This window comes from Corvus kubaryi, unplaced genomic scaffold, assembly GCF_017639235.1.
Source record: "Corvus kubaryi isolate FWS band 111438036 unplaced genomic scaffold, C.kubaryi_AGA036_p1.0 72, whole genome shotgun sequence".
Classification (NCBI taxonomy): Eukaryota; Metazoa; Chordata; class Aves; order Passeriformes; family Corvidae; genus Corvus; species Corvus kubaryi.
This window is the reverse complement of record NW_024582060.1, coordinates 6,298,931-6,325,065: the sequence shown is the minus strand read 5'-3', so window position 1 is coordinate 6,325,065 and position 26,135 is coordinate 6,298,931. Positions and strand designations below refer to the sequence as shown.

Genomic DNA, 26,135 nt, shown 5'->3' with positions numbered 1-26,135 from the left:
GTTTGTGTTCAAGGACTCACACAGTCCCCCACATTGCTTGGCTCTGCTTGCAGCAGGAGAGAGATTTTTTTCCCTGTTTCTAGACAGCTTGTGGGCTGAGGCAAAAAGTTTTCCCAGGACTGCATACTGGTATACCAAAATCCTCCAGTAACTTCTTCTGGAACTATTTGGACTAGCTGTGATCTGAGACCAAGATCACTGGACCCTGTGGACCAGTGAGGAGGCTGCGGGAACACCACATCCTAGCCCCAGACCTTGGGAGCGGCTGATCCAGCTAGAGAGGGAACTCTAAATCCACCAGCTTTCTCCACAGAGAGGAGGTTTATTATCTGACATTATTCTTCTGGGGTTTGTTTTCCTGTGCCCTGCGGGCACTTTGTTTGTTAAATAATTTTTTTTTTTCACTTTCCTCCAAGAAATTCCTTCTGCATCGGTGGAGGAGAGGGAGTGCTGAGACCTATCTTCTGTGGAAGAGATGTCCCTTCCAGGGCATTTCCCCCTAAACTTGTCTCAACCTGAGACAAAAATACAGCTTTCACTCTCAGATCTCTTGAGCACACATTTATAGAACTTGTTTCATTTAATTTGTACTGAGACCAAGGAGAAATGAGTGCAGAACAGCATGTAAAGTCCAAGCAGTTCTAATGCTTTCACCTTCATCACTGAAATGTTGCTTTTATGCAGTATTTCTTTCCTGGAGGTAGATTTACGCCAGAAGCAAGGTAGACACACCATCCCTTTCTTTGTGACTCTGCTAAATGTACCAGACTTCTTACTCTGGCCTAGGGTTGGGGGAAGAAAGGGCTGCTTGTAACAGAGAAGGAAATAATCAAAGACCTTGAGCCCTGTTTCAATCCTGGAACACGCTGAATCATGTGTTTGCCCCAGCTTATCAGGGCAATAAAAAAAAATTACATTTTCTTTTTTGTGAATGAGAGAAAATTTTTGGTTATCTGGGGAGAAAACTCTTGATATTGAAAACAGCTTTTTCTGATCCGTTTTTATCTGGTATGGCTGTTGTGTAATTCAGGGATCAACTTCCCCCTTTTGCTGATTTAAAAAAAGCTTTACTGTAAGCTCTCCCTCTCATTCCATTCCAGGGAACTCTTAGAAAGATCATCTAAACTTTTGCAGTGCTGAGGCAAACAGGCTGATGCCACTTCACTGAAAAACTTATCCTGTCTGTGGAACATTCAAAATTGTGGACTATAATGTTCCCTCCAGATATCACAGCGTGGCCGAATCCATCTGTCCTTCTATCACTCTCTGAACAACTTGAAATTCCCTGCACATGTGCATTTTTTTCCCACAAATCACTGCTGATTTCTCACTTTTAAATGCACTTCAGGGGTGATTCTTTTTAAAATCCACAGGTTATGATATTAAGAGACACTGGTGCTGGCAGATGTGACTGTCAGCTCCACAAGAACAATCCTCCCAGGTTTGATGTGTGACTGCAAGGACAAGACAAAAGGATGCCTCTTTGATAGGAGTTGCAATTCACAGTGGAAAGCTAAACAGAGACTGTTGGAGGGATTTTCAGAATTGCTAGAGGCTCTGACTCACATTCATTGTGATGATTTAAAATGTAATGACCTGTTTTCCCAAGTGTTTGTTCTCACCTCCTGCTAGGGGTTACTACCTCCAAGGAAAATCGGGAAAATGAAACTTGTGAAAGCTGGTTCAACCCCAAGCTCTGCAACTTCGCTAAAGCCACTCTTGCAGATGAATTGAGCTATGGAACATGCACCAAACTCCACAAATTCCATCTCAAATCAGTAGCAAACAGCTAGGAATGAGGCACTTAAATCCATGTACAGCATTGGGTAAATAAATACACACGTAAGGCATAAGGCCCTTGTGTGTCTATGGAAAGGGGCCAGAAATTCAAAGTTTTCCTGAAGAATAATCATTCTGAGAGATTTTACCAACTGGTGTAAAAATGCTTTTTCTGAGGAAATTATTGATCACCCCTAAATTAGTTGATTATCTTTTAATCAGAATTTTTTTAAACATCAAAAGTTAAAGATGTAAAACTACTCATTAGCTCAATTTTAAATTGTTAGAACAGTAAATAAACAGGAAAAAGTATTTTCTTATTTCAGAGCAGAACTGAATGGAGATTAGGATCTCCTAATGTCCTACAGGGAGGATATAAATTCCTGTTTAACTTCTGCTAGAACAGGGTGAAACAGTAGGTAGGCACTGCTGCCACAAGTGAGCTGTCTGTCTGTCCAGCTCAGCCATCAGCTCTTGCGCTTCAGATGTTTGCTCTGTCTGAGCCTACGATTGCCAGGTGCTACTTCCAGTTCTCAGTGCTCAGCAAAAAGATTTGTATTTTTACCCTCACATTTTGACCAGGTAAAACTGTTCTCACTAACAGCAAAGCTGTGAAACTGCACCCATGCTGGATATTTACATCCAAGGTAAAGGAGCTTTTCCTCATACTCAAACTGCTCCAAATGTCTCCTGGCAAAAGCAAAATGAAGCAGCAGTAAATTATAAATGGGGTAACAGAGTCTTTTTTTTATAATACGCTGCTGCTGCCAAACACGTTACTGACTGGCTGATTCCTAGAAAAAGGAATGTTAGTGTTTTGGTGGCCAAAAGCTGGTTTATGGGTAGTCAGCATAATGTCAGGATGCAAAATAAGAGGAGCCTTCCCTGCTCTGCACCACAAAAATATCCAATCGCATTCTTTAGAGAAACCACATGAATTTAAAGGCATAGGCATTGGAAAATACATAGGAACTGAGAGTGAGAGGCTTTTGGAAACATTAAGGTTTCTATCAAGGTTAATCATTGCCAGAAGGGCTGTCTTAGTCATTTCTGTAGTTCATCACTGAATAAAAACAAGAAATTACAATTTCAGCTAATAACTTGTAGCTTCTGGTTCCTAATAAGTTGAGTTTTCCTACAAAACAAACCTAAATTCTGTTTTTAATTACATAATTGCAAATCCAGAGTAACTGGTTTGGGAGATAGAACACTACAATGAAAATAAAAGGCTACTAAGAGTTTGATTCAGAGTTTTTCTGCTTGCTGACCTTAACTGATGGGAATTAGGCTACATTTTTCATGGGTCCTTCCATCCAAAATGTTTAGATGCATATATAGTTATCAAAGAAGTGCAATACAGCAGCTGCAAACATTGTTCACCAGGTAAAGCAGCTTGTCCTGTCTTTGAAAGACTGAAGAGGATTGGTTTTGGAGGAGGGCTAAAACTGTTCAAACTACTCCTTTTAATACATTTGGCCAAAACAACAAATAATGCTGGAGTGTAGGTTTTTTGTAATAAAAATTTTCCCAGGGACTAGGGAAAACCCCTTATTTCTCTGAAAAATATTCAGAAATTATTGACCTGAGTTTTTAAGAAGTACAGACTTGTTTATGTAATAAATTTCTGTAATAATTTGTATTTGTCTATGTTTGACTGTGGACAGCTGGAAAGCAGACACAAGTGCAAATAATTTAAATGGTAAAGAAATGGGGAATCGGTCTCTAATTAAGGGTTGTGGTATGAAATGGGCTTATGAATTACTAATTTAAATAACCAGCCTTAGTTCAGTCCTACCTCCATCACTAGTGAAGGGTATAGTTAAAAATACAAGTACCTCACAACTGACCTAAATCTGGTCCTCTGGAAGTGCTGCACACACCTCAATTTTGAGGAAAGGCTAAGGCAGCTCCCAACACTAACACTCATCGACTCAAAACAAAGCCTATTGTTTGTAGGGCACTCTGCCCCATTCAGGCACATGGGATATCATTAAGTTCCGTTGGAGAAGCACAAAGGCACAAACATAAGCTTTGGCAGTTGTGAGAAAGAGAGCAATTGCAGGAACTGTAGCTGTTCAGATGGTGAGAATTAGTGTAGCTCCCTTGGCTTCCCTAGAATTATATGGATATAATACACCAGCTGAGGATGTTATTCATTATCTGTAACTCCAGCTGTGCCTGCATGGCTAATCCAGCCAGATCTTTGAGTCAAGGCTTATATGGCATGAAGCATGCTGCATGATATGATATGATATATGATATGATATAATATAATATATCAAGAAGAGACTCATAGATAGTTTCTGCATCAACCATGACTCAGAGCTAAGTGAATATGGCAGAGCAAATAAACCAGGACCAGAGTTCTTAGGAGGGCTCCTAAGTGATCCTAAGCCCACTCAGTGATCCATGTGCACATCAAAAAGTCATTGAAATTATATAATTGTTGAAATGACCTGTGTTATACAATTTGTAAGCAGTTTGTTATAAGCACTGAACATTCCATATTCAAGCTGTTCTCATTCAAAGTCGACAGCTGCTGCAAGATGGGAGATACTTGATTCATTCCTACCTTATATACAGTTTACTTAACGAATTCTTTATTCAGCCACCCCTTTTCTCCCCTCTCCTTAATTTGCTCTAGAATTCAGGGCAAATTTACAGCAAATATTTTAAAAAGAAATCTTCCTATCTATTGTGAGCAAGTGTACAAAGGGAGGGAAAATCTAGGTTCGTACCAATTTTTCTCACCAAGTGAAACAATATGCACAGAAAACCACTGACAACATATTCCTGACTCTATTAGTGAGCCACCCTCATGAAAGCCATCCCTTCATCACGTCCTAGGATGTCTTCTTTCTTGAGGCTGCTGTTGTCAGAGCTGCCTGAACAGTTTGCACTCACTGATCATAGTCTATGCAGGCAACCCCTCTGTCACTTTGCATGGCTCAAAACTTCTGGCAAACTGCACTAAAAGAAGTGGCAAAGACTCTTATGAGCAATTCATAGATGAGTCTTTGCCAAGAGGCTGCAGAAGCATGCTCATGGCTGGTCTATCTGCAACACAGAGGGACCATGTGCCTTCCTGAGGGCGTACATTACCCCCACATCAGTCCCATACATTATCCTGGCCAACTACCCTGCAGCACTGACATAGTTTGGCTTCCCTCCACACAGATCTGGTGTTAAATCTTCAGTGAGAAAAGGGGAAAACACAACGAAAGAAAGGGGAGAAGTAGATCTGGGGTTTAAATCTTATCTGCCAACACTGGCCCCCCCCTGCCCCCAAGCTCTTCCTGCACCTTGTCTCTGCCTGTCAGTCCACCCCATTCCTCCCTGGTTTCAGCAGCAGCAATTTTCACTTTGTTGGGCTGGGAAGGAGAGTCTCTTGGCTACTCAGACTGTGTTTGCTGCTGGACCAGCAATCCCCCATCTCCTCCACTGAAAGCGAGACTGGACAGAAGGTTTCCAAAGGCTGCATTCAGCCCCCATGCACACTCCCAGCTAGAAAATGTTTACACTGAAAGCCAGAATAAATGGTTGAATAAAGCATAGAATAGAAAATGGGAATTAGATTACCTCATATCCCAGTTCAACTTAGGAACTTCACCCTGTTTACAAAGGCAAAAGCAGTCTCCCTTCAGTTCTAAGCAAATGTTACGCGAGTTCTAACCAAGGTCATCAGGAACTCCACCCCTACTCTAAAAACCACCCCCCTTCTTTGCTAGTAACATTACAGGCAATTTCTCAAACAAATTATCTAAAGCAAAAGATCTTTCCTGACATCTGAAAGTTAGCACACAACATAAACCTTGCTTCCCAGTTTCTGCCCTGACCACTGGAATGTTGCTGCCACTATGAACACTGAGTGTCCTTCAGGAAATGAGAAGCCTTTCTGAATAGTGCAAGACAAGCAAAATTCATACAGAAAATTCTGAGTCAGGGCTTCAGCTCTCCTACCTCTGTTATCTAAACATTGCCAGCAGATCCTCAGTAGAGCCACCTGAAGACAACAAAACACAATTTGGAAGCTGTCAAGCATGAATTCCCTTCATGTGAAGAAGGAATCAGTCCCTTAAAAGGCACTTCACTCTATAGGACAGAATTTTCCTTTGCAACTGGTAAGCACACACAGGGAAAAAAACCCCATTGATATCTCACACCCACTTTATTCCAAGTAAGTAAATAATTTAAAGTAATTAATCACCACCACTCTTAATTTATGATTCTTTTTCCTTGGGATTCCAGGACTGTTGCTAATGGTGGTTATTTAAGGCTTCATGTCACAGAGACATATTTTCATGCAAGGTTGCAAAGGGCAAAAGAAGAGGAAGGGCAAACAGTACTGTAGAACTTAGCTGACCCAGCAACATGCAGGAACACTGACAAAAATAAAAAGAGGATGTTGAAGGTCCTTCTCCGCTGTGGCTCCTCAGTGATTGTGGAAAATTAACAGAGACACATCCCTGATGCACATCACTGGCTCGTAGGAAAGCAGGATGCTCAGGGTCCTGCCACTGTGCCAGAGGAAAATTTCTTGGACAGTAAGTTTGTCACTTGATGTGCACCTCTGCATCTGAGGAAGAAGCATCAGAGATGAGAACCAAACCCTACAATATCCTGACAGTGTGTGAACAGCAATTAGCAACTCTCTGGACAGAAACAGATTTCCTGGCAGGTCTCATTAATCTCTTTATGCAGATTTAATACTCATGAAAGAAACTGTGTGAGCAGCCAAGAACATTAAGTCTTCTTCACATGAGGTACCGCAGCAAACACTTATGATCAAAGACTGGGCAAAGAACCAGGGATATGCTGCTCTGGACTTCAATGACTCACTGCTGGACTGTGACAGCTCCCTCGTGTTTCTGTTATCCTGTCTGAAAATGAGGGACAGGGGTATTTTGTCCACCTTCCTAAATGCTTCACCTCTGCACCAGAATGTAAACAGCAGCTTGACTTAAACTTACAAAAAATGCACCTTCTAAAGTGGGAGGGAGATCAAATCTTTTAAATCACGCCCCATAAACAAACCTTTTGGTCCCCGCTCTCCATTACAGAACCAGCAGTCAGAAGCCTTTCCCAAAGGCCGACTCAAACCTTGCCACGCGCTGTCAAACATGCCTTCCTCCCAAAAGCTCCACAGCTTTTCTGAAGATTCCTTCCTGCCTGACACAGAAGGATGAGATTCAGTCATCATTCCCTAGGAGGATGGTTGGAACAAGGTGGGAGTGGACTCCAGCTAAGAGACAACCCGTGAAGGAGCTGCAGTTCTGAACTGCCACTAGTTTTCCTTAGCGGTATCCAGGCCCCTTCATGCCAATATGAACACCTGGATTTAGTGTTGTTCTACTTCCAAGTACTCGCTGATCCATGCCTGGATCCCACAGGTGGACGACGTGAGAACAGAGTGCAACTAGGACTCCTGGGATATCCATCTGTTTGGCACATACCTGCTAAAGCTCCAGCTGGGCAACCCCAGAGTAAACTGAGCTTACCTGATCCTTTTAGGGTGGATGGGAAGAGCCTGAGCAGATGATGGGCTGCCCATCTCCTTGAATGAGCCATTTAGAGAACAATGAGCTTTGCTGGCTAACACAGCTGTGCTTTACATTCACGAAAGCACTTGGATCTGTACATGCAGCATGATCACATTCTGATCAGCACAGAAGGTCCACCTTTGATTCAGATTTACAAGGCTTTCCTCTGGCTATTCATCCTTCCTATCTTCCACAAATAACAGAAGCCTACAACAAACCTGGCACTGATGCTAGGTCTTCACTGTATTTAACTGACAACCTCTGATATATATATATATATATGAGTAAATTTGTATCTTCTGTTACAAAGCCCAGGTCTCACAAAATTGATCACTGCAACTGCTATAAGAGAATGGTATGTTTGGTTGCAGGGCTTTTTGTTTGTTTGTTTGTTTGTTTTATAAATCAATTGCTTTCTTAAAAAATAAAGCTTGCTTACTGTTTTCTTGCCGTGACTACTGCTCAACAAGCCCACTGTCGGGATTCAAATCTGGCTACTTCTTGGATTGCCTTCCTCCCCAGACATTAGTCTGGCATAACCATAATGGAAGGTAGGACGAACTGGCCAGAAATATCTGAAAAGCAACTCTTTACCATATCAAAGAGCAAGCTTAATTAGTCTAAGGAATCTAAGAATCACACCCTTTTACCTTGAAGAGTGTAAATAGATCTTTCAGTTACAGAGCTGACCTTTATAAAAAGAAAACGGAGTAATGTTCCATCATTTTATCCTGATTACTCTATTTTGTCTTTTATTCTTTTTGAAAGCCTTTACGATTGTCATTGGGAGTGAGTAGAAAAGTGCTACAGGTATGTCTACAGACCAGACTTCAAGTTTTTTCTAATAATCTCTGAAGGCATACATGGGCTGCCAGGACTAGGTGGCCTTGCTTAAGCAGAGGCTGATCCCTCACAACGTAGGCCATTCCATGATTCTGTGAGTCCTCCTCAAGCTCAGCTTTAAAAAAGATTTCAATCCAAACCGCCAAGGTGATAGCTGCTTTCATTGTGTATTTGCAGCACTGCCAAGACTTGGGTAAAGTCACCTCAGCAATGCAAATCTCCAGAGAGTAAGAAGAATTTTACAAATTACATGCTTAGATGTGGGGATTTAAAAGTCTACCCACAGTGTTTAGCCAGTCTCTGCCTGGAATGGGGTTGGAAAAGGTAACATTAGATGACTCCCTCTTAGTTGGATAGTAAATACAACCATCTGGTATAAATCTACATTACTGATTTACAGCACTTCCTTACTGCGTAGTAAGAGCAGAGACTGAAATTGATAAGAGTCAGATCAGAATGAGGAAGGAAATCTTGACTGAAGTTTTAAATGAGCCACAATCTTTTAAACCACAGGATGAACTTTTGCCATGGAAACAGTGACAGGTTCAGCTCTCTGTTCTACACTGTGCTTCATATCAGTGTTACTCAATGCCAACCTGCTGCATGAAACAGGCAGGGCACTGAAAAATTCAGCTAAGAGTATTCTGAGTACAAATTCACCACTGCTACTCATTAGGAACATTGCTCTGGGCATAAACCCAGGCAGAAAGACACTGTCTTGTTTAGAAGTAAGGCCTGTCAAGAGTAGCAGGAGTAATAATTACCACACAAGAATCAACACCCTCCCACAATGTAATAAAATAAGTTTGGAGATGTAATACTACATGTATTTTTAGAGACTCATAGAATGATTTCGGTTGGAAGACACCTTAAAGATCATCTGTTTCCAACCCCACTGCAATGGGCAGGAACATCTTCCACTAGACCAGGCTGTCATTTTGCACATTGTTTGCTATGCTTGTAGAAAAAGCAAAAAAGGTAGGAAAGTCACAGTGGAACATTCCAGTCTGAAAAATTAATTTCTTTTTCCTTCTAAAGTACAACGAATCCATACTCTTTCAGGCAAGCCAGCTATAGGGGCTGGCACAAATGAAGTTAAAAACAATAGTAAGATTTCCTGTACAAAAATTTCAGAAAGCAGCTAAAATTTCTTATTCTAAGACACTTGAGAAATCTCTTGTGTATTGTTTCAAAACTCATGTGAAACAGACACTTAATTTTAGTGTGCAATTTGACTTAAAGAATCGAACTTTTAAGGGTCTGATTTTAGCACCCTTCCTGCCTCAGTGAGAAGTGCACAAGTGATGCAAATGCATAGACAGCTGCCAAAATCAGCAATGCCAAATCTTACAACTGTATGTTCACATACTCAAGGGAGAGTGTTAAAATTACTCTATTGGAGATCTTTTTTACTCCCACTTTACAGCTCCATCTTTTATTAGCTGGTAATAACACAGTTCAACATTACAAGCTGTCTACACACTGATCTAGCTTTGTATTCTAATTTTTCAAATTTTAACTTATGGAAGCCTGATCTTATTTTATGATTATTCCCCAGATATTCAGGCTTTAATTAATGCAAATAAATGCCCTGAAAACTTTAAGTCTCACAGGGATGACAAAACTGACAGGAGGTAGAGCTCAAATCAACATGCCATCCCTTGATATGTCCCTGTGTGCTGATGGAATTCAGGAGAAGGCTTTGTGGTTCTTAGTCAGAAAACAAAACAGAAATTGAAAGAACAGTCTTCCTTGTTTACAAATAATCACAACAGCCTCTCACATCCCATCCTAAAATGCAGACACCTCTGCTGTGTGTTTTCTCCATTTACATTTGGGAGAATTGAAACCACACCAGGAGCACCACAGACAGCAAGACTTCTTTCTTCACTAAACTGTCTTCCCTGTCACCACCATCCACCTTTTGAGGTCCTCTTACCCTCTTGCAGAGGAATTCCTGCTATTAAGGTCTCTGGTGGAAGATGTGGATGAACTGATGCCCCTTTAGGCCACCTGTTACATGTTTGTTTGAATTCCTCTAATCCCTCTTCACCACAAAATCCCACCTGAGGCCCAGGGAAACCATTAGAGGAACACCCTGCAATCACAACTCACTGTCTTGGCTGCTCTGAGACCAGCTTCAGAAATTCAACTAACTCAGAAGAGAAAAAACAAAGATTTCTGGTAAAAAATTCCAAAACTTGTCTTTTTCTCCCTGATGTGTCATTTTGAAATGCTGGCTTCCATAAATATTCTACCCATTTTGCATATACACAACTACCTAATTGTTTATTCAGCTGGCATACAAGTGAAACAGAGACATCTCTACAATAAAATCAGAACATTTCCTCCAAAGACCTCTTAATGAACAGTAATGAGCCTCTGGGTAGAGCTGCTCAACACTTTCTTCTCCCACTTGCCTGCCTCTAGGTTTAAAACCACTTTCTAGAGTGGTCAGAACTAAGCTGTTCACAAGGCTTCTTATGGAACATAAATCAATCAGGATCAGCAACTCACAACTTTCTGAGACAGACTTGGAAATTTGGCTTTCATACCTTGCACACCTTGGCTTTGAAAATAGGTTTTAATCCCTGACAATACTTTTCCCTCAATGATGATGCCATTTAACTTCTTTGTTACCTCCTAGGAAGGGCCTTCTGAGTATGGAGATATTTCTCCCATGTTTAATCATTTTCCACTCTCTTTCTGTGGACTAAACCAAGTCAGAATAACTGATTCCTTCTGCCCTTGATTTCTCCCACCCCCTCACCCCTCTCTTAATACAGACAGAATCATAGAATCATTAAGGTTTTAAAAGACCTCTCAGATAATCAAGTTCAGCCATCAACCACCACCATTTTCACCATTAAACCAGGTCCTCAAGTGCCATATCCATAGATTTTGTTCACACTTTCAGGGATGGTGACTCCCCATGGCTATTCTGTTCCAATGCTTTATAACTCTTTCAGTGAAAAAAAATCTTTCCTAGTATCTAATCTAAACCTCTCCTAAGGCACTACTTTGCTTTTTATACAATCTCCTAAGAACATCTGGAAAAAAGTCCCAAAAATTCTTCCTTAGTGGTTCTGATATTGTTCTGGCTATTTATTTATAAACTCCTGATAAACTTTTCTCAAGATTCATCTACCTTCTGGTTTACCTAAAAAACCCTTAAGTTTGTGAAGTACTACAGTGATTTACACAGGAGAGTCGGTTCCCCTAAAGGACTCCACACAGGCATTTCTCTCTCCATTCATCCTTTCCTTCAGCATCTATTCCAAGTGCTACTGATTCAGCCTTCTCAGGTGGTTATCTCATTCTCAGCAATCCCCAGCTGTTTAATGAGAAAACTGACACTAACGCTTCTGCCTCTGACATCTGTGCTTTAACCTAAAGCTTTTGGCCTGCTATCTATAAGGATAATTTCTACACTCGTGTGCCCATCTCCTGAATTTGCAGGTTTTCTTTAAGTTTATGGGATCACATAGCTGCAGATGCTGCAAACCGTGAAAGTTATTTAGAGACAGGAACAAAAGAAAAAGTGGGAATGTCACTGTCTCAGTTTTGAAAGACAGGTGTCTGCTAAGGAAGGCAGAAGTCCCCCTTGAAGTGGCAGATATAACCCCTTTTCCCTCTAAGTTACTACATTTTGAAATCAAGGGCCTTTAGGCAAAGATGTGGGAAATAGGAATAACAGTTTTTTACTATATATATATATATATATATATATATATGTATAACCAGTCAAACAAAACAACAATAACTATGGCAGTAACAGCAAACAATCACAAACCCAGTGCCAGCCTTCTCGGCTGTCAGGCCCTTTCCCCTCGGGTGCAGTTCCGCTCGCAGCCGGCAGGGGCGCTGGCGGCTCCCGGTGAGCAGGGCAGGTGCGATGGTTCCCCCGCAGCTGCAGGGGGCGCTCCGGAGCGAGCTCGGGGAGCACGCGGCTCCGGTAGCCTGGGATCCCAGGGAAGGATGGAACAAAGGCTTCACAAACCCCTGGGCAGCCGATCCCGGGCTCTCAGGAACAGCAGGCTGGAACGACAGGCTGGAACGGCAGGCTAGAGCGGCAGGCTGGAGCGGCAGGGACGAACACAAATCCCGGGTGGCAGACCAGATGTATCCAGATGGGAAAACCCCACGGAGGCCCAGGCAGGCAGGGCGAGCAGGGCTACAGCGTAGCGAAAGCTCAAAGCAGCAGCGGGGCAGGGCAGCCACAGCCCGGCCTCCAGCAGGGCAGGGAAAGCGGCTTTTGGGGTCCCGGCGTTGTTTCCAGCAGGACGAAAGAACGGGCGAAAGAAAGAAGCAGCAGCTCCTTTCTCTGCAGCTTCTCTCTCCGGATGCTCAGAGCGAACTGACCTCACACCCAGGCGTAGACAAAGGAGTAGCCAGGCCCGCCCCACCCCCCTTTTTGTCTTTCTTAAGTACAGCTATTTGTCCCCTAGCAACATGCCTATGGGAGAAAATTCCTTTAACAGGAAAAAACCCTAAAACTAAACTAAAACCCCAACAGTCACAATCTGGCAGACTACAGAGAAGTAGCAGTATTCTGTGTTCTCATTATCTGCAGTCCTTCAGATTGCAGAATGCCTTGTATCTTCATTAAAAAAAAAAAAAAAAAAATACATATATATATATACACACGTTTGCTTTCCAGTCAGTATCTGAAAATATCCAAGAGGTGCAATACTGGTAAAAAAAAATCTAGGTTAACGTCAAAGACTGTAAAGAAAGATTGGTTACTTAAACATGGATTAGCCACTTAAAAATCTTTGGAGATGTTACTCTGAAAAAACTTGGATTGTCCATACAAGACACTAAAGTATTCCAATGACTTTGACGATATTAGTCACATACTTAAATATAAGGCACTTGATTATGCTATTCCACATATTGATAGTAGGATTTAGAAGCTCTCATATCAAGTCCTACTGCAGGAATATAAGGATGAAAAAAAATCACCTTAATTAAAAGCATTATTTTCTGAAGGACATATGTAGTTTTCCCATTTCACAGACCTAATAATGGAAAATCAGACAGCTGGTTGTCTCTCTGTTTGGTAGTGCTGGCAGACTCTTGGATACAGTGGTCTGAAGAAGACACCAGGAGGTAGGAGAGGGGGGAGGAATGAAAAGCAACAGTCTTCCTGCCATAGCTTGCCAAGAAAATGAAAATGTGTGAGACAATGTTTTAATGAATATCCCCACAGATGCGCAAGCATTGGTGATTTTGTTAAGGCAAAGATTTTGCAATTAAAGTGTCATTGACAACGGAGATAACGATGATTATCATCAAAATCCCAGACAAGAGACTTACAAATGCATGTGTAGAGTAAGGCATCTTATTCCTCTCCAATCCTACAATAAACACACAGTAGAATTGAAATTTGAGGCTATTTCAATCACAAATCCAAATGGATTATTTTAATCCTGGTATCTTCTATCTCTGCTTTATGAAAGCTACTAATAAAACATTTGTTTTTGTTTAAGAAAAAGCATCAAACCATGATTTCATGAGATCTCATTTATAATTTCCCATTTCATCCCCACATCAATTTGTCCTTTAAATGACTGTAACATGGAGAATTCTGTAGGTTCTCTGGGAAGTTCTTCCTAACATCTAACAATTGCTTTTGCTGATGAGCTAACATCCCTAAATGTACCCTCAGAAAACTCTTACTGCTCTCCTCAGCCTTTCCTTCTCCCTTCTTTTCTCCTACCAGATTAAACAACTTTTCCTCCAAGTTCCCATTTCCCTAACCCAAAATGTCACCCCATTATTTTTCATCTCAGCAACAGCACCTGACCTTTCTCTTTGGAGCCAATGGTGCATTTTGAGACACCTCTAAACCCAACAGTACTTTCCTTAGGGCTGAGGGTTCCTGGATCTTTTTCTTCCTGCTCATTGCTGTATCTTGTGGTTAAGAGGGGGTGGATAAGAGAGTAAAAGCCATTTATTTAAATGGGGTCAAAACATGGCTATAATAGCAACAAACTGTTCCAATCAGAGCAGGACTTTTTTCCAACTCGACATATTTCTGTTTGTCAGCTAAGAAAATACAAAAGCAAACCAGAAATTCTGGATGTTTTCTTTCCTGGCCCTGCCTTTGGTCTGGTGGTAGCACTGGGCTAGTCCCCTCCATCCCCATGTTTCGCTTCCTTTTCTGTTTAAACAAGGACAAAAATAGATGTTGTTCACAAAGAGAAACTAAGGCATCCCTTATAAATGTAAAGGTTTTTAAAGAAACTTTGTATTAGAGGAGGGGAAAAAAATTGATTACCAACAAATGGGGTTTCAAGCAACCTCCGTATCACAGTCTTGCCTCTTAAGAAGTATTTCCCAGAAATATTATCCCCTTGCTGTTGGCACAGAAGTTCAGAGACTCTTGCAGAAGAACATAAAATGTGAATTAAAAGAATTATTCTTATAACTTTGGACTTCTTCTCAGTGAAATAATCTGAGATATATTTAGACACCCGGAATGAAAAAAGAACCTCTATATGAAGTATTTAAAATCTGGTGACTAATTGACTTTACAGGGAAAGATCTTCTCATTATCTGACTTGAGCACAAAGGACAAGATAAGCATGAAAGGTTTTCCTTCAAGAACATATTTTGTGGGTAGGTTTCTATCTTTCTTTTTCTGCTCTTTTGCAATTACCAAATATTAATGTAACTACCCAGGAAAAGAAGATGTAGTTTTTACATGGAGACACAGTAAAGAGGAATTCTCACAAACCATTTTCATGAGCGTAAACAACAGGCATAATACTGTACATTTGTTGAATCAAAGATGAAGGAAGCTTTTATCAAATTAAATTACTGCTTCTTTTTATTCTTAATGGTCTAAGTCAGTTGGATTCAGAGATGTCTTCAGGACTGAATCCAGGCAAGATTATGAATTGCCTCTAAAATGCAGGGACACCGGAAAGCAAATTTAATCCCACTCAAAATCCCTGGGAACCTAATAAACAGCAGCAATATTTAACTGGCATTTCCAAGCTGAGAGGCAGAATCACTGCATTTGTTAGTCTTTAGTCTAATTCCTTCATCATGCTTTAGTTCAAGACACTGGATGCAGCAAACCTTGTCAAATATCACAGGGATCAAAAAGGTGAATTAATTTACTGAAAGAAAAATGTTCCCATTCAGTGACGGAAGTTCATATTTCCACACAGGCCAGAAATACACAGCTCATGGATAAAATACTCACCAGTAAACATCAGCAGCTGGTCTAAAACTCCCTGAATGCTGGGAAACATCTGTTCGGAGTATTTTATCCATGTCATTGATGATATAAGTGTGCATAGGTTAGACAGATAAGCAGACATGGCACTAGAAAGGAATACTGCTGCAAACAGCATCTGTTTGCAGATTTAATTAGAAGTTTAGACAAATTATTATTGTATGACATTTGCAAGAGTTGGTGAAGATAAGAAATTCATAAAATTTGCTTTTCCTAAACAGCCCAGATCCAGTGACTTTAGAAACAGATAATAATCCACATCCAGAAACTCTTTTGTATTTTTTCGTTAAAAATCTTATGTCATTGGTCAAAAATCATCACTGCCTCCTAAGCATTTTTACGTCCACTGACTCGTCCCTCTCCACAGCTGTAGAAAACTGTTCAGAATACAGAAACAACCTCTGTAAGTGACATAACCTTGTTGATTTTTCCCAGAGTCTTAAGAATCGCTGTAGGCACATCACAGGTCTTGCTACCACACTGCCTCTTTCCTAGAAGGGACTTACAGCAGCTACTCATGGAAAGAAAATAAAATCCAGGACAACCTAAAATAAAAAAAGTGGTTCCATGCAGACAAAGCGAAGCTGAGTAGGATGGTAGGGGAAAGGACTGAAAACATCAAAGATGTGGGATTGCAGTCCCAGAACAATACTCAGGGCTAGAGGGTGGGAGAGGTCACCCTGGCCCCAGGAGCAGCTTTATGCAACATTTCAATCCCAACTGCAACCTCAACACCGGCTTTGGCAGACAAGTTAAGTTTTGAATGCAAAGTGGAAAAAGGAGTCACACAGGAGTGAAGGACTATGAGTTCCAATATTAACTGAAAAGAGATGCCTGTGAAAAACTTTAGACAAAAAAAGAAGCTGGGACAGTCATCACACATCCTCTTAGACAGGAAGATTTCTACCACAGTACATCTATTGTCAGTTCTCCTGTATTATACCAATTGAAGTTAGGGTAGGACATTCCCCTAACCCAAATGGGTAGGACATTCAAAGGGCAGGACATTCAAATCAAAATCAGAACAGAGCAAAATATTTCACGAGTGAAAACTGTACTACCAGTCACATTTCCTGTTGAAAACAGAGTAGGAACTTGATCTCTACATTTTGCAAAAAGCAATGTTTAGAAGTAATTTTTAAAGTCAATATACTCCTAGATTAAGATAGTGACTCTTCCATCCTAAGGTGCTAAATTGAGAGGGAAATGGTATCTCTGCAATAATTACTGACAACAATTTGATTTTCTAAAGGCACTTATTCTGGTTTTAGACCACATAGGAAATTGCTTCCACATCCCTGGTATGAAAACTTTGCCCTACTCAACATGCGTCACCATAAATTATCTGGTAAGGGTAAATCTTTTAGAAACCATTAATAGTGTTGCAGGACCAATTCACTAAACCTGCCATAAGACACTTGAGAGATAATTGAGATGCCAAGCCTCATCAATATCAATATACTTCAAGTAAGGACAAGAGGAGAGGAAAAGAATGACAATGAATAATTCCATTATGTGATGCTACATAACTCAAAGCATAGGAACAGATGCATCAGTCACAAATCTGAATGTCTTTGAATTTCATGAAAGTCTGGACGTATAAGCAACCTTAATTCCTTAAAAAGCTTCTTTCCATAGGAGTGGTGATAGAGTTGTAGTCTTTTTTTTCTATTTTAACTTTCAAAATATAACCTTTTTTCCCCCATGCTAACTTAACATGCAGGAGATAAAATAATGACTTTGGGCAACACACAGGAAACACCAGTCAATTATTTAACAAAATTTTAAAAATTAATACATTTCTTCCTAACCAGGCAGAGGAAGCAAAGCCTTAAAGGAGGCTTCTGCCAATTTTCAGTGCTATGAATTTGTTACATGTCATTCTCAGTTACTGGTTGTGTATCTCCCCCTAATCAATACACATGCACATACGCTCTACAATACTCTCTCATCCAAGGTCTTGCATCACAGTTACTGTCCACTCCCTTTGAAAACTGACATTAATCACAATACTGTTTTCTTCCTCTCTTTTTTCTTATTTCCCACTGCCCTCCACTCCTCCTTGTGATATCCACCCCTCACAAAGTAGCACCTCACTCTCTCCATCTGCTTCTTCAACCATGTCCTCATTCTATCCTTCCGATCTTGCTCCACAGTCTCTCCAGTGTAGCTCCACAGTCTCCTCGAAGCATCACTAAAACTCCTTTCCTTTTATGTTCAAAAATAGTAACTACAGTCAGCTTTCTACTGCAGGCCTTGATGGAGGGGAGGGTGCAAACCAAATATGCCTGAGTTAAATAATCCTCTGCCTTGAAAACTGTAAAACCCTCTGCAAGCTTTGTGTTTCACACTGCTCCACTTCATTTTCTCCCAAATGCCATGGCCAAACTGATCTTTCCTTGATGGGATGTTCTGGCCATTTCATTGCACTTCATAAATCAATTAGCCATCTGCAAACCACAGGATTTTCAGATTCCCTGTCTTCAGGTCCACTGCCCTGCATAACTCCCTGATTTTGCCTGGCACTTGGTGCCATCCCCTGCCAATGGGAGTTTGCTTTGATCTCATCCCACAAGCATTGCTGTGCCTTCTCTTACTCAGGCACTCTCTGCTTGCAATCAGCTCTTGAAGCTCATTATTACTCCATTTCCTTCTTGCTCGCCCTCTCTGTTCTACTCTGTCAAAGACTGTAATCTCTTCCCCACACAAAACTAGAGAACCCTTCAATTCCTGAAAGAGGAAAAATATTACATTTAAATACCCTCAAACATCCATTTCCAAGCCAGTGCCTTTCTTCTTTTTAAAACACCTGGCTTTCTACCATGTATTTAATTTCTCTGCTTTGCTTCCTTTCACAATCCATCACCTCCCAGTACTCACATTATACATTTCTTTATGCCTGATAATTTCCTGCTCATCCCCTTGGTTTATATTTTTTCTCTTGTGTTTTCCAGTGAACATGGCAGGTTACTACCAGACCTTGTTTTGTCTGAGAACAAGCTACCTAATTCCAGATGATAAACAAAGAACATAGCAATTAAAATTCAGGAAGACAAAATCAGAGAGATAGCACTGACATTTTTTTCCCTACTCCCTCTTCCCCACTCTCATCAGTGACTGACATTTGGAGAATTTCAACCAACTCTAATAAACAACACAGTTTGTCCCAGTTTCCTAAGAAAGTGAAGCTTGTATGATCACACCCTGCCAAGCAGTCCTAACCCCTTTCACACTCTAAGTCAGTATCAAACAAATAATGCAAAGACAGTGAGAACCCAGAGGTTATCTCTGCTGAAACAAAGAGAAACCCAAATTAGCATCTTCATTAACTGTGGGATGCAGCAGTCAGCTGGCCTGACCAGCAGAGTAGGATGGGGCACCCATCAGTACATACTTCCCTTACTTTCCCTGCTTATACTGAAAGGATCAGAGGTTTAGTCTTTAATTATTTCACCTAACACCAAACCATTGCCTATTTCACCTTTTCCAGACCCCCTTCCAGGATCAGATTATTAAGAACACAACTCTGATGCACTGATTTTATAACACAGATGAAGCATTTTTCTTTTTGTCTATCCCTAACCAGAAAAGGAAAAATATACTCTCTACCTTTTCTGAATTATACTGGGATTTGCAGTCACCAGTTGGGTTTTGGATCCAACGTCCTTGCTGTATTCAATGGACAGAGGAGGAAGGTTGCACCTGCACACAAAGACAGTCGAGGTTTTAAATGACATTCAGGACTGATAGGCTTCAGAAGATGTAAAAATGCTGTATTACTGGCCCAGGCTACAATTGTTCCCTACTGCACTGCACCTATAAGCATTTTTGTACCAGACTGTGGGGAAATAGAGAAATAAAACCTTTTGCAGAGATGAGATCTGTGTAGCTGCTAAGCAGAAACAAAGGCATATACTTGACATTTCTGACAGGCTGAAAGGCTGTGGAAGAGGCTGTTACTATCTATAGAAAAACTGTCTTTTAAAATTCAAACTCTTTTAAAGTTCTGGTTTTCACTCTGTTTTGTCTTGTTTACCAGTATCAGGCTCCAGATTCATACTACCATTCTGTGGTATTACAAGCATTATAACTGGCATTTTTAATATTACACTGTGGGGTACCATCATCTTGTAGAATTTACCAAGAAAACACAGAGAAAAAACAATTAAGTGGCTTCTTAAATATGCATGTGTCAGTTCTGCTCACAATCTTGTTCTGGTGGGCAGGGGGATAATGGAATAAAGCCAAAGCAATTGAACAAATTTACTTTGGGAAGCAGAGAATCAAGACTCAAAAAAACCAGAGCTAGAGGGAAACATCCACACTGAACAGTCCTAAAAGCTCCCTTGTAAAGACCTAAGAGAAGGAGGAAGGTGCAGGACATAAAGATACATTCAAACAGTATCCAAGCCTATGCACTGCCCCAAAAATTAGTCAGGAGAAATCTACTCAATACATAAAAATTACACTAAAAACTGGTTTCCAAACATTTTTTTTATTTCAGATTTCTCCTTTAAAACAAAGACATGAACAGTATTTGGAATGCTTAAAAGGCACAAATGAAACCGTGATTCTCAGAGACAAGCAGAACTTGGAATTTTTTTCAGAGAAAGGCTTTTTTAGTTGTTTATTTTGTTGGGGTTTGGGGTTTTCTCTCTGCAGTTTTTGTTAACTCAAAAACCCCAAAACAAACAAAACAACAACAAAAAAAACCCCAACCAAAACCACAGCGGTGCTATATCAGCATCTATCTGCATATAAATACCAGCTCTCAAAAGCTTAAATTCTCATAATCAAGAAATGCCAAGGAAAAGGACAGCAATGTCCAACCTACATGGAACATAGATGAATTCAATCACATTCACCAAGAAACACAAAATTTCCAGGAACATTTTCTCCTTTTCATGACTATATTTGTTAAGATGTGTACAATGTATTGAGATTTCAGTCAAGAAACAGCTTCTAGTTTGCTCTACCACAATTTAAGAGAAGCTAGAAAATTTCAAAAGAAGACAGAAAAAAATAATCAAAATAAGAGGTTTCAGAAGCTGCAATCATTTAAAAAAAAGAAAAAAGAAAAAAAAAGAAAAAAAGAGTAAGGCTACGAGCATAAGGAAATTTTAATTCTCAGACATAAAAATGATAAAATTTTAATGAGAAAGTTTCTTAAAATAAAAGTCAAACAAATGTTTGTGAAGAAAGATTCATAGGTGATTTGCCTTAGGGTAGAGAGGTGGCTTAAATACCTCTGGCAGGTCACAATTTAATGCTCTCTGCTTTGAATAAACACAAGTTCATAGGGCAAGCTTTTAAAAAACCATTTTTGGTTGAAGTTTATTTAAAAGCACTCTGAAGGACTAAGATCTCACCCTGGGTTTTTATCATCTCAGCATCTAAATAATGAAAATTCTTTCATAAGCCAGTCACAGATGCATTATTTAAAGACGTCTAATTCCTTTCATCAGTAAGTCTGATTCCCACCTTACTCTGCAGGAAACATTAAGAAATAGCCTGAGTATCCAGAGGAAACTGCAGGAAATCAGTTGCTAGACCTTCCCAATTATTTTCTTGGATAGGTCAGCAGAGTGCTGAGTGTTGTGCAGGTGAGGAACACACTGAAGCACAAGACTCATACCAAGAAACTTTATTTTTAAAATTCTCTCACTGTTCTATCTGGTACTGAGAAGTAACTACATGAAAAATAGTTATAAACATGGCTTAGGACTACTACCTAACATTTTTCTCTTAAAATAAGCATTAGCATGTGGGGAGGGGGAAATAATTTTTTTCTTAGAAATAAGAATTACAAACTTGAAAATCAGAAGAAGAGCCCATTATAAACACAGTACCTAAAACATACAGACCATGTGCATCTTTCTCATTGCAGATGCAGCTTGCTATGCCTTAGGGGCTGAAAACTGCTGCTCTTTTCATCTCTTTGTTGGAACAACTGTGTTTGTAGAAGATACTCAGCAACCAGATGAGTTTAAACTCATTAAATAACCTGAGCAATTACAACATATGACTGCAGCCATCTTCTCTCATATGACAAAGCTTATGGAAATACACATAAGTGAAATCAAAACTCATGTGAAGGGAATTAAAAAACAAGGGCAAAACCTGGCAGGACATTTCACACTGCAGAAATACTTTGAAGGTTTTACACAAATTTCTTTTCCAAAAAAATGAAAAATGTCATGGAAGTCACATTGTGCTCCTTCTCTCTTAGCTCTCAGATTATAGAAATCAGATTTCAAAAAAATCAACTAAATTCTGTTTTTTCACCCACTGTAAAAATATTTTCTCCCAGCAGTGTATTAATTTCTAACCCAAAAGAACTGAAACATTTTCCATAAATATGATTTCATATCACTAATACAACAGAGCCTGCAGACAGTGACTGGGATTTTGCAGGATTCTCCCTATCACTTATTCCTAAATCAAAACAAACTCTGTACATATAATGGTTGCTTTACCCTCCCTACAGAGAGATGGGTTTTTGTGATCAAGCTAAAATAACTGCTGTTTTCTTGTTTTGTTTTTAAACTTGTTGTTTTTGTAACTTTTGCTCCTACAGCATTTCAATTTCTAGAAAATATAACCATGGCATATACACTGCAGTTTCTTGTATTTAGTCGATGGAACACCTAAGGAGTTATGCAGTAATGGCAATCAGAGTGCTGCCCTCTCCCCCTGTGCTTTACATCTTCTCTTCTGTAAATGCTCCAAGTATATGTTTCCCTTTGCCGTTAATGTGTTCTATTTCTTTGCTTTAGCAGGCATTTAATAATGAAGGCATTTTTGGTCTTTGAGATGCAAACCAGAAATTACAGTCATGGTTTAGAGCAAATTTGTATGGTTTTATAATAAGCCATCAGGATCTAATAAGGGGACTTATAGTGGGTGTTCATTATACATCCCTCTGAAACCCAAAGACATTCCCATTCTCATCTCTTTTGGAGCATTCCTCCAGTTTCTCCCCCACAATGTCTCTTTTGTTCATGTTTATCAGGGAGGTACTAATTTCTGGCTTTCTTCCTTAAGGATCGCAGACCTAGGAAGTGCCAAATTTAATCACGAAAGCAGTAGCTCGTTCGACATCTCTCCTGACAGGTTCTTCTAAATCAAGGAAGGCTGGAGGGAAAGGAAATGTCAAGAATCCCAAAAACCTCACATCAAGGGAAGAGGTTTGGCCTTTCCTCAGACAGTCAACCACAGTTCAGTCTTGAGGGAAGAAAAACACAGAAAGATTTTAGCTTGTACCAACTCAAGCCTTGCCCCATAAATCAGCCCCTACTCATGAGTTCCATGGGTTGCACAGATGGCATTTTGTTTCAGAGGACAGAGCACAGAGCAGGATGAAGCACTCTGGCTATCACTGCATAAATTATGAGAAAAGCAGCTCCTCAGTACCTCCCTGAGACACTGCACAAGTTGTCATAACTTTACTGACCAGCAAATTGTCCCCACACCCCATACCCCTTTGTAGAACCAAGCCAAAACTCCTTTTTTTGCCTCTCCTCACACTTTGACCCAAATTGCTTGTGAAAAGGATCCTGCAAAGGCAGGGCAACAAGGCAAAATATCATTGATTAATCCCAAATGAACAGCTTTGAAAAGTCTGAGGCTTAGCAGCAGGAAGGGGGGACAATGTGTCGTTAGGTTTCTGTCTTACCGCATGACAAAATCTGCTTGATCTATTTGTTTGCCGCAGCCACTCTTTTTCAGGATCCCACCGTTTCCCACCACGGAGCATTTCTTCAGTGGCAGCTGGAAGGGAGTAGCCTAGCAACACAAAACAAGGACCAGTTTTACAGAGGAGAACACAAACATCTTTGTAGCAGCCACTCCTGGAGAACCCAGGGAGCTGTTAGGGCTCAATGACAAAAAGAAAAAGGAGAATTAGGAGTGAAGAAAAAAAAAGGTACAGAAATTAGCTGGTAAGAGCATGTAGAACAGGTCTGATCCCCACTCCCAAAACCAGGACACAATAAATGTGATACAGAAGATGGTTTTCTGCAAAACCAAAACTGCCTGAAGTCCTGATGCAGACACTGACCAAAGTCGGGCAGTTCGCAAGCCTTCCAGGCAAGCTGCAAGACGGGGGGAACAAGACAACCAGGAAAACAGGAAAAAAATAATCCATGAAAGGGAACTTCCTGAGCTGATATACAAAAGACACCTCTGGGGAAGAAAGGAAGGGAGGAACAGGGAATGCTGTGATGACAGAAGTGCACTGGGAATCTGGAGTCACCCTGGCTCTCTGGATGGTTGTGTTGCTGGGACAGGTCAATCCAAAGCCTTAGGCAAAGACATTTGGAGCTTGACAGCAGCTCCTTAAACAGCCAGTTGCCCAGACACATAACAAATTCGTATTAGTATAAATTAAAATTAAAAAGGGAGCATTTTTAGCTGAGGAGCTCTTGTAGCTGCTTAACCGGGCATGAAAGTGCAAGGTCAAATGGTCACGGGATCCTGTGCACCAAACACAGTAAAATATTAGATCTGTACAGTCCTCATTCCAGAGGATCTCAGGACTGTGGATGGGACATGTTCCTGTCAGCCTCAAGCCTTTTGTGAGCTTGGGGCAGTCATTAAAGCAGCACACAGCACTTCAGAGCAGAGCAGCATATGAAAAAAAAGGTGGTGAAGAGACGTGAATTTAAAGCAGTGTGATTTAGTTACAGAATGTGATTTGTCTACAATGCAGGAGTTAAAACTCTCCTCAAGCAAAAAAACTGCGCAGGGAATTTTATTTATCAAACTTGTCAAAGCCTGACTTTGCAACAGAGACAGGAGTTAGTGCACAGGCCTCGGAGAATAAAGAAGCCACGGAGAGAGAATGCAGCATCACAGAACAATTCGCTCTGGGTGGCCTCACTTGCACGTACAGAGCAACATCTGACATTGCATCATATATTCACCAGGCACTACAACACAGGACATGGTCCAGAAAACAGACTCAGTATTACAGCACAGACTCTGCATTTTTAGAACTTATTCCTGCCGTCTTATCTCTCTTCTTAGATTTACTTGCTTTGTCTACTTTTCGCTGCAAACTAGACGCTGTTCAGTCACAACCTGCTTTTTAGTGAAAATACTAACTCTGGATTAAAATATGCTTGTGTAGAAAAGTAAATTTTAGTGTCCTGAGACCCAGCCATTGTTAGAAATATACTAATAGCGCAACAGAGCAATACTGAGTATGCAGCTGCATTCTTGTCCTGCGTCTGCCTTCTCAAGAACATTATTTAATTTACAGTTAATGAACCAGGAGCATATCTTGAGATTCAAAGGACATCTCATCTCTGAGGTGACCCTGATCAAATGAGAGCTCACATTCTCTGTAATGGGGTGGGGGTGGGAAGCAGAGGAAATGTAGACTTGGTATGTTCTATAAGTAACAGTACCTTTCTTATTCAAGATACATGAAAGCTCCTTTCATGACAGCTGGTTATACAAGGGCTGTGCCAAACCACAAAGGCAGCAGATATTAACTCTTGCTTTTAAGAGTAGTGGGCACTGTCACATAAATTCTGTGCCTTTAGACCCCCCAAACAGACATTTAGCCAAATAGACATTTAGTAGTTACGAAATGCTTCCAAATTCTGTGAGCTTCTGCTCAGAGATGATAATATCAGTTCTTGTTTGCATACATACTTTGGTTTCCAAAATCTGATGAAGTTTTAAAACTCTTGTCCTTCTGTTATCCCGAACACTGGCTTGCTACCTTGGTGTGTACAGAAAATTCCCACACCAAGGTGAGGTATTTCTATTTTTTATTCTAGTTTGTGCAAAGTAGGGAGGATGGTGGGAACCCATGAATTGTGTAAATATACACAAATTCTACATTTTAACAAACAAAGGCATCAACACACATTGGTTCCAAATTACACTCATTTTTAATTAATCAAACCCTTATTTGCTACTTATATCTCTTGCTTATCATTCTAATTTTTCTTCACCATATTCACTGCTCAGTCCTGTTGACTTCACTCCTGGTGGCTCTTATCCAAAGAGCCTATTCATCTCAAATAGCACTCCCTTTCCCTTAAAACAAAGGATTATCCAAGCCTGTAAATTTCTAAAAGTTTCACAATGCAACTGCTTAATCACACCTGCCAAGCTATAGCTACTGATTAACAGCAAAATAATTCCCAAGTTTCATTCACATCTTGGACTACGTATCACTTCAGAGAACCTAAGGAGCAAAACAACAAGATCAGGGCTGATGAGGTGATGTGAAGGAGCCAAAGGAAAGTAGAAAGGGCAGATTATATCATGGTTGTCCCTCTGCCTAATCTGTGAAGATCCACTCACTCTATGGACACAGGAGGAAAACCAGGCTGAACACAGTTCTCTGTGGAAAGCCACCATGCCCACAGACACTTTTGTCTCCCCCAGAAAAGTACTGAAAATTCAGGACATGACACAGACATCACAGTCTACAGACCACCCTTTAGCTTAAAATGGTCAACGGTCTATTTTCCAGAAGACCAAACTTATAAACTTTCCACAGACATTAAGCAAAAGACATCATTCCAGTGCCATTACCAGCATGCAGGGAGTTGCAAAGTCCAAAGGATTAACTGTCTCTGTTGTTTGGTGGCTTTCAGGTGCTTTGAGCTTAATGAAGAGCAATTGCTGAAGCCTACATTTGTTAACCTGCACATGACTTCTCTTCAGACGTTCAATCACAAATCTGTGTTATTGCTGTGATTGCA

The 26,135-nt window shown here is 40.4% G+C and overlaps 1 protein-coding gene across 2 annotated transcripts in view; it reads right to left on the bottom strand.

Annotated features, from left to right (window-relative positions):
* The window catches only part of ST8SIA1 (ST8 alpha-N-acetyl-neuraminide alpha-2,8-sialyltransferase 1), a 129,309-nt gene that overhangs the window by 42,580 nt on the left and 60,594 nt on the right, over positions 1-26,135 (bottom strand). Inside the window, exons 3-4 of one of the 2 annotated variants that reach the window (XM_042050362.1) lie at positions 23,087-23,196; positions 19,021-19,113 (exon numbers count right to left, since the gene is read on the bottom strand). In XM_042050362.1, coding sequence (XP_041906296.1) covers positions 19,021-19,113; positions 23,087-23,196 — 203 coding nt within the window. The remainder of the gene's footprint in view (positions 1-19,020; positions 19,114-23,086; positions 23,197-26,135) is intronic. The other variant, XM_042050363.1, reaches the window with a different exon arrangement.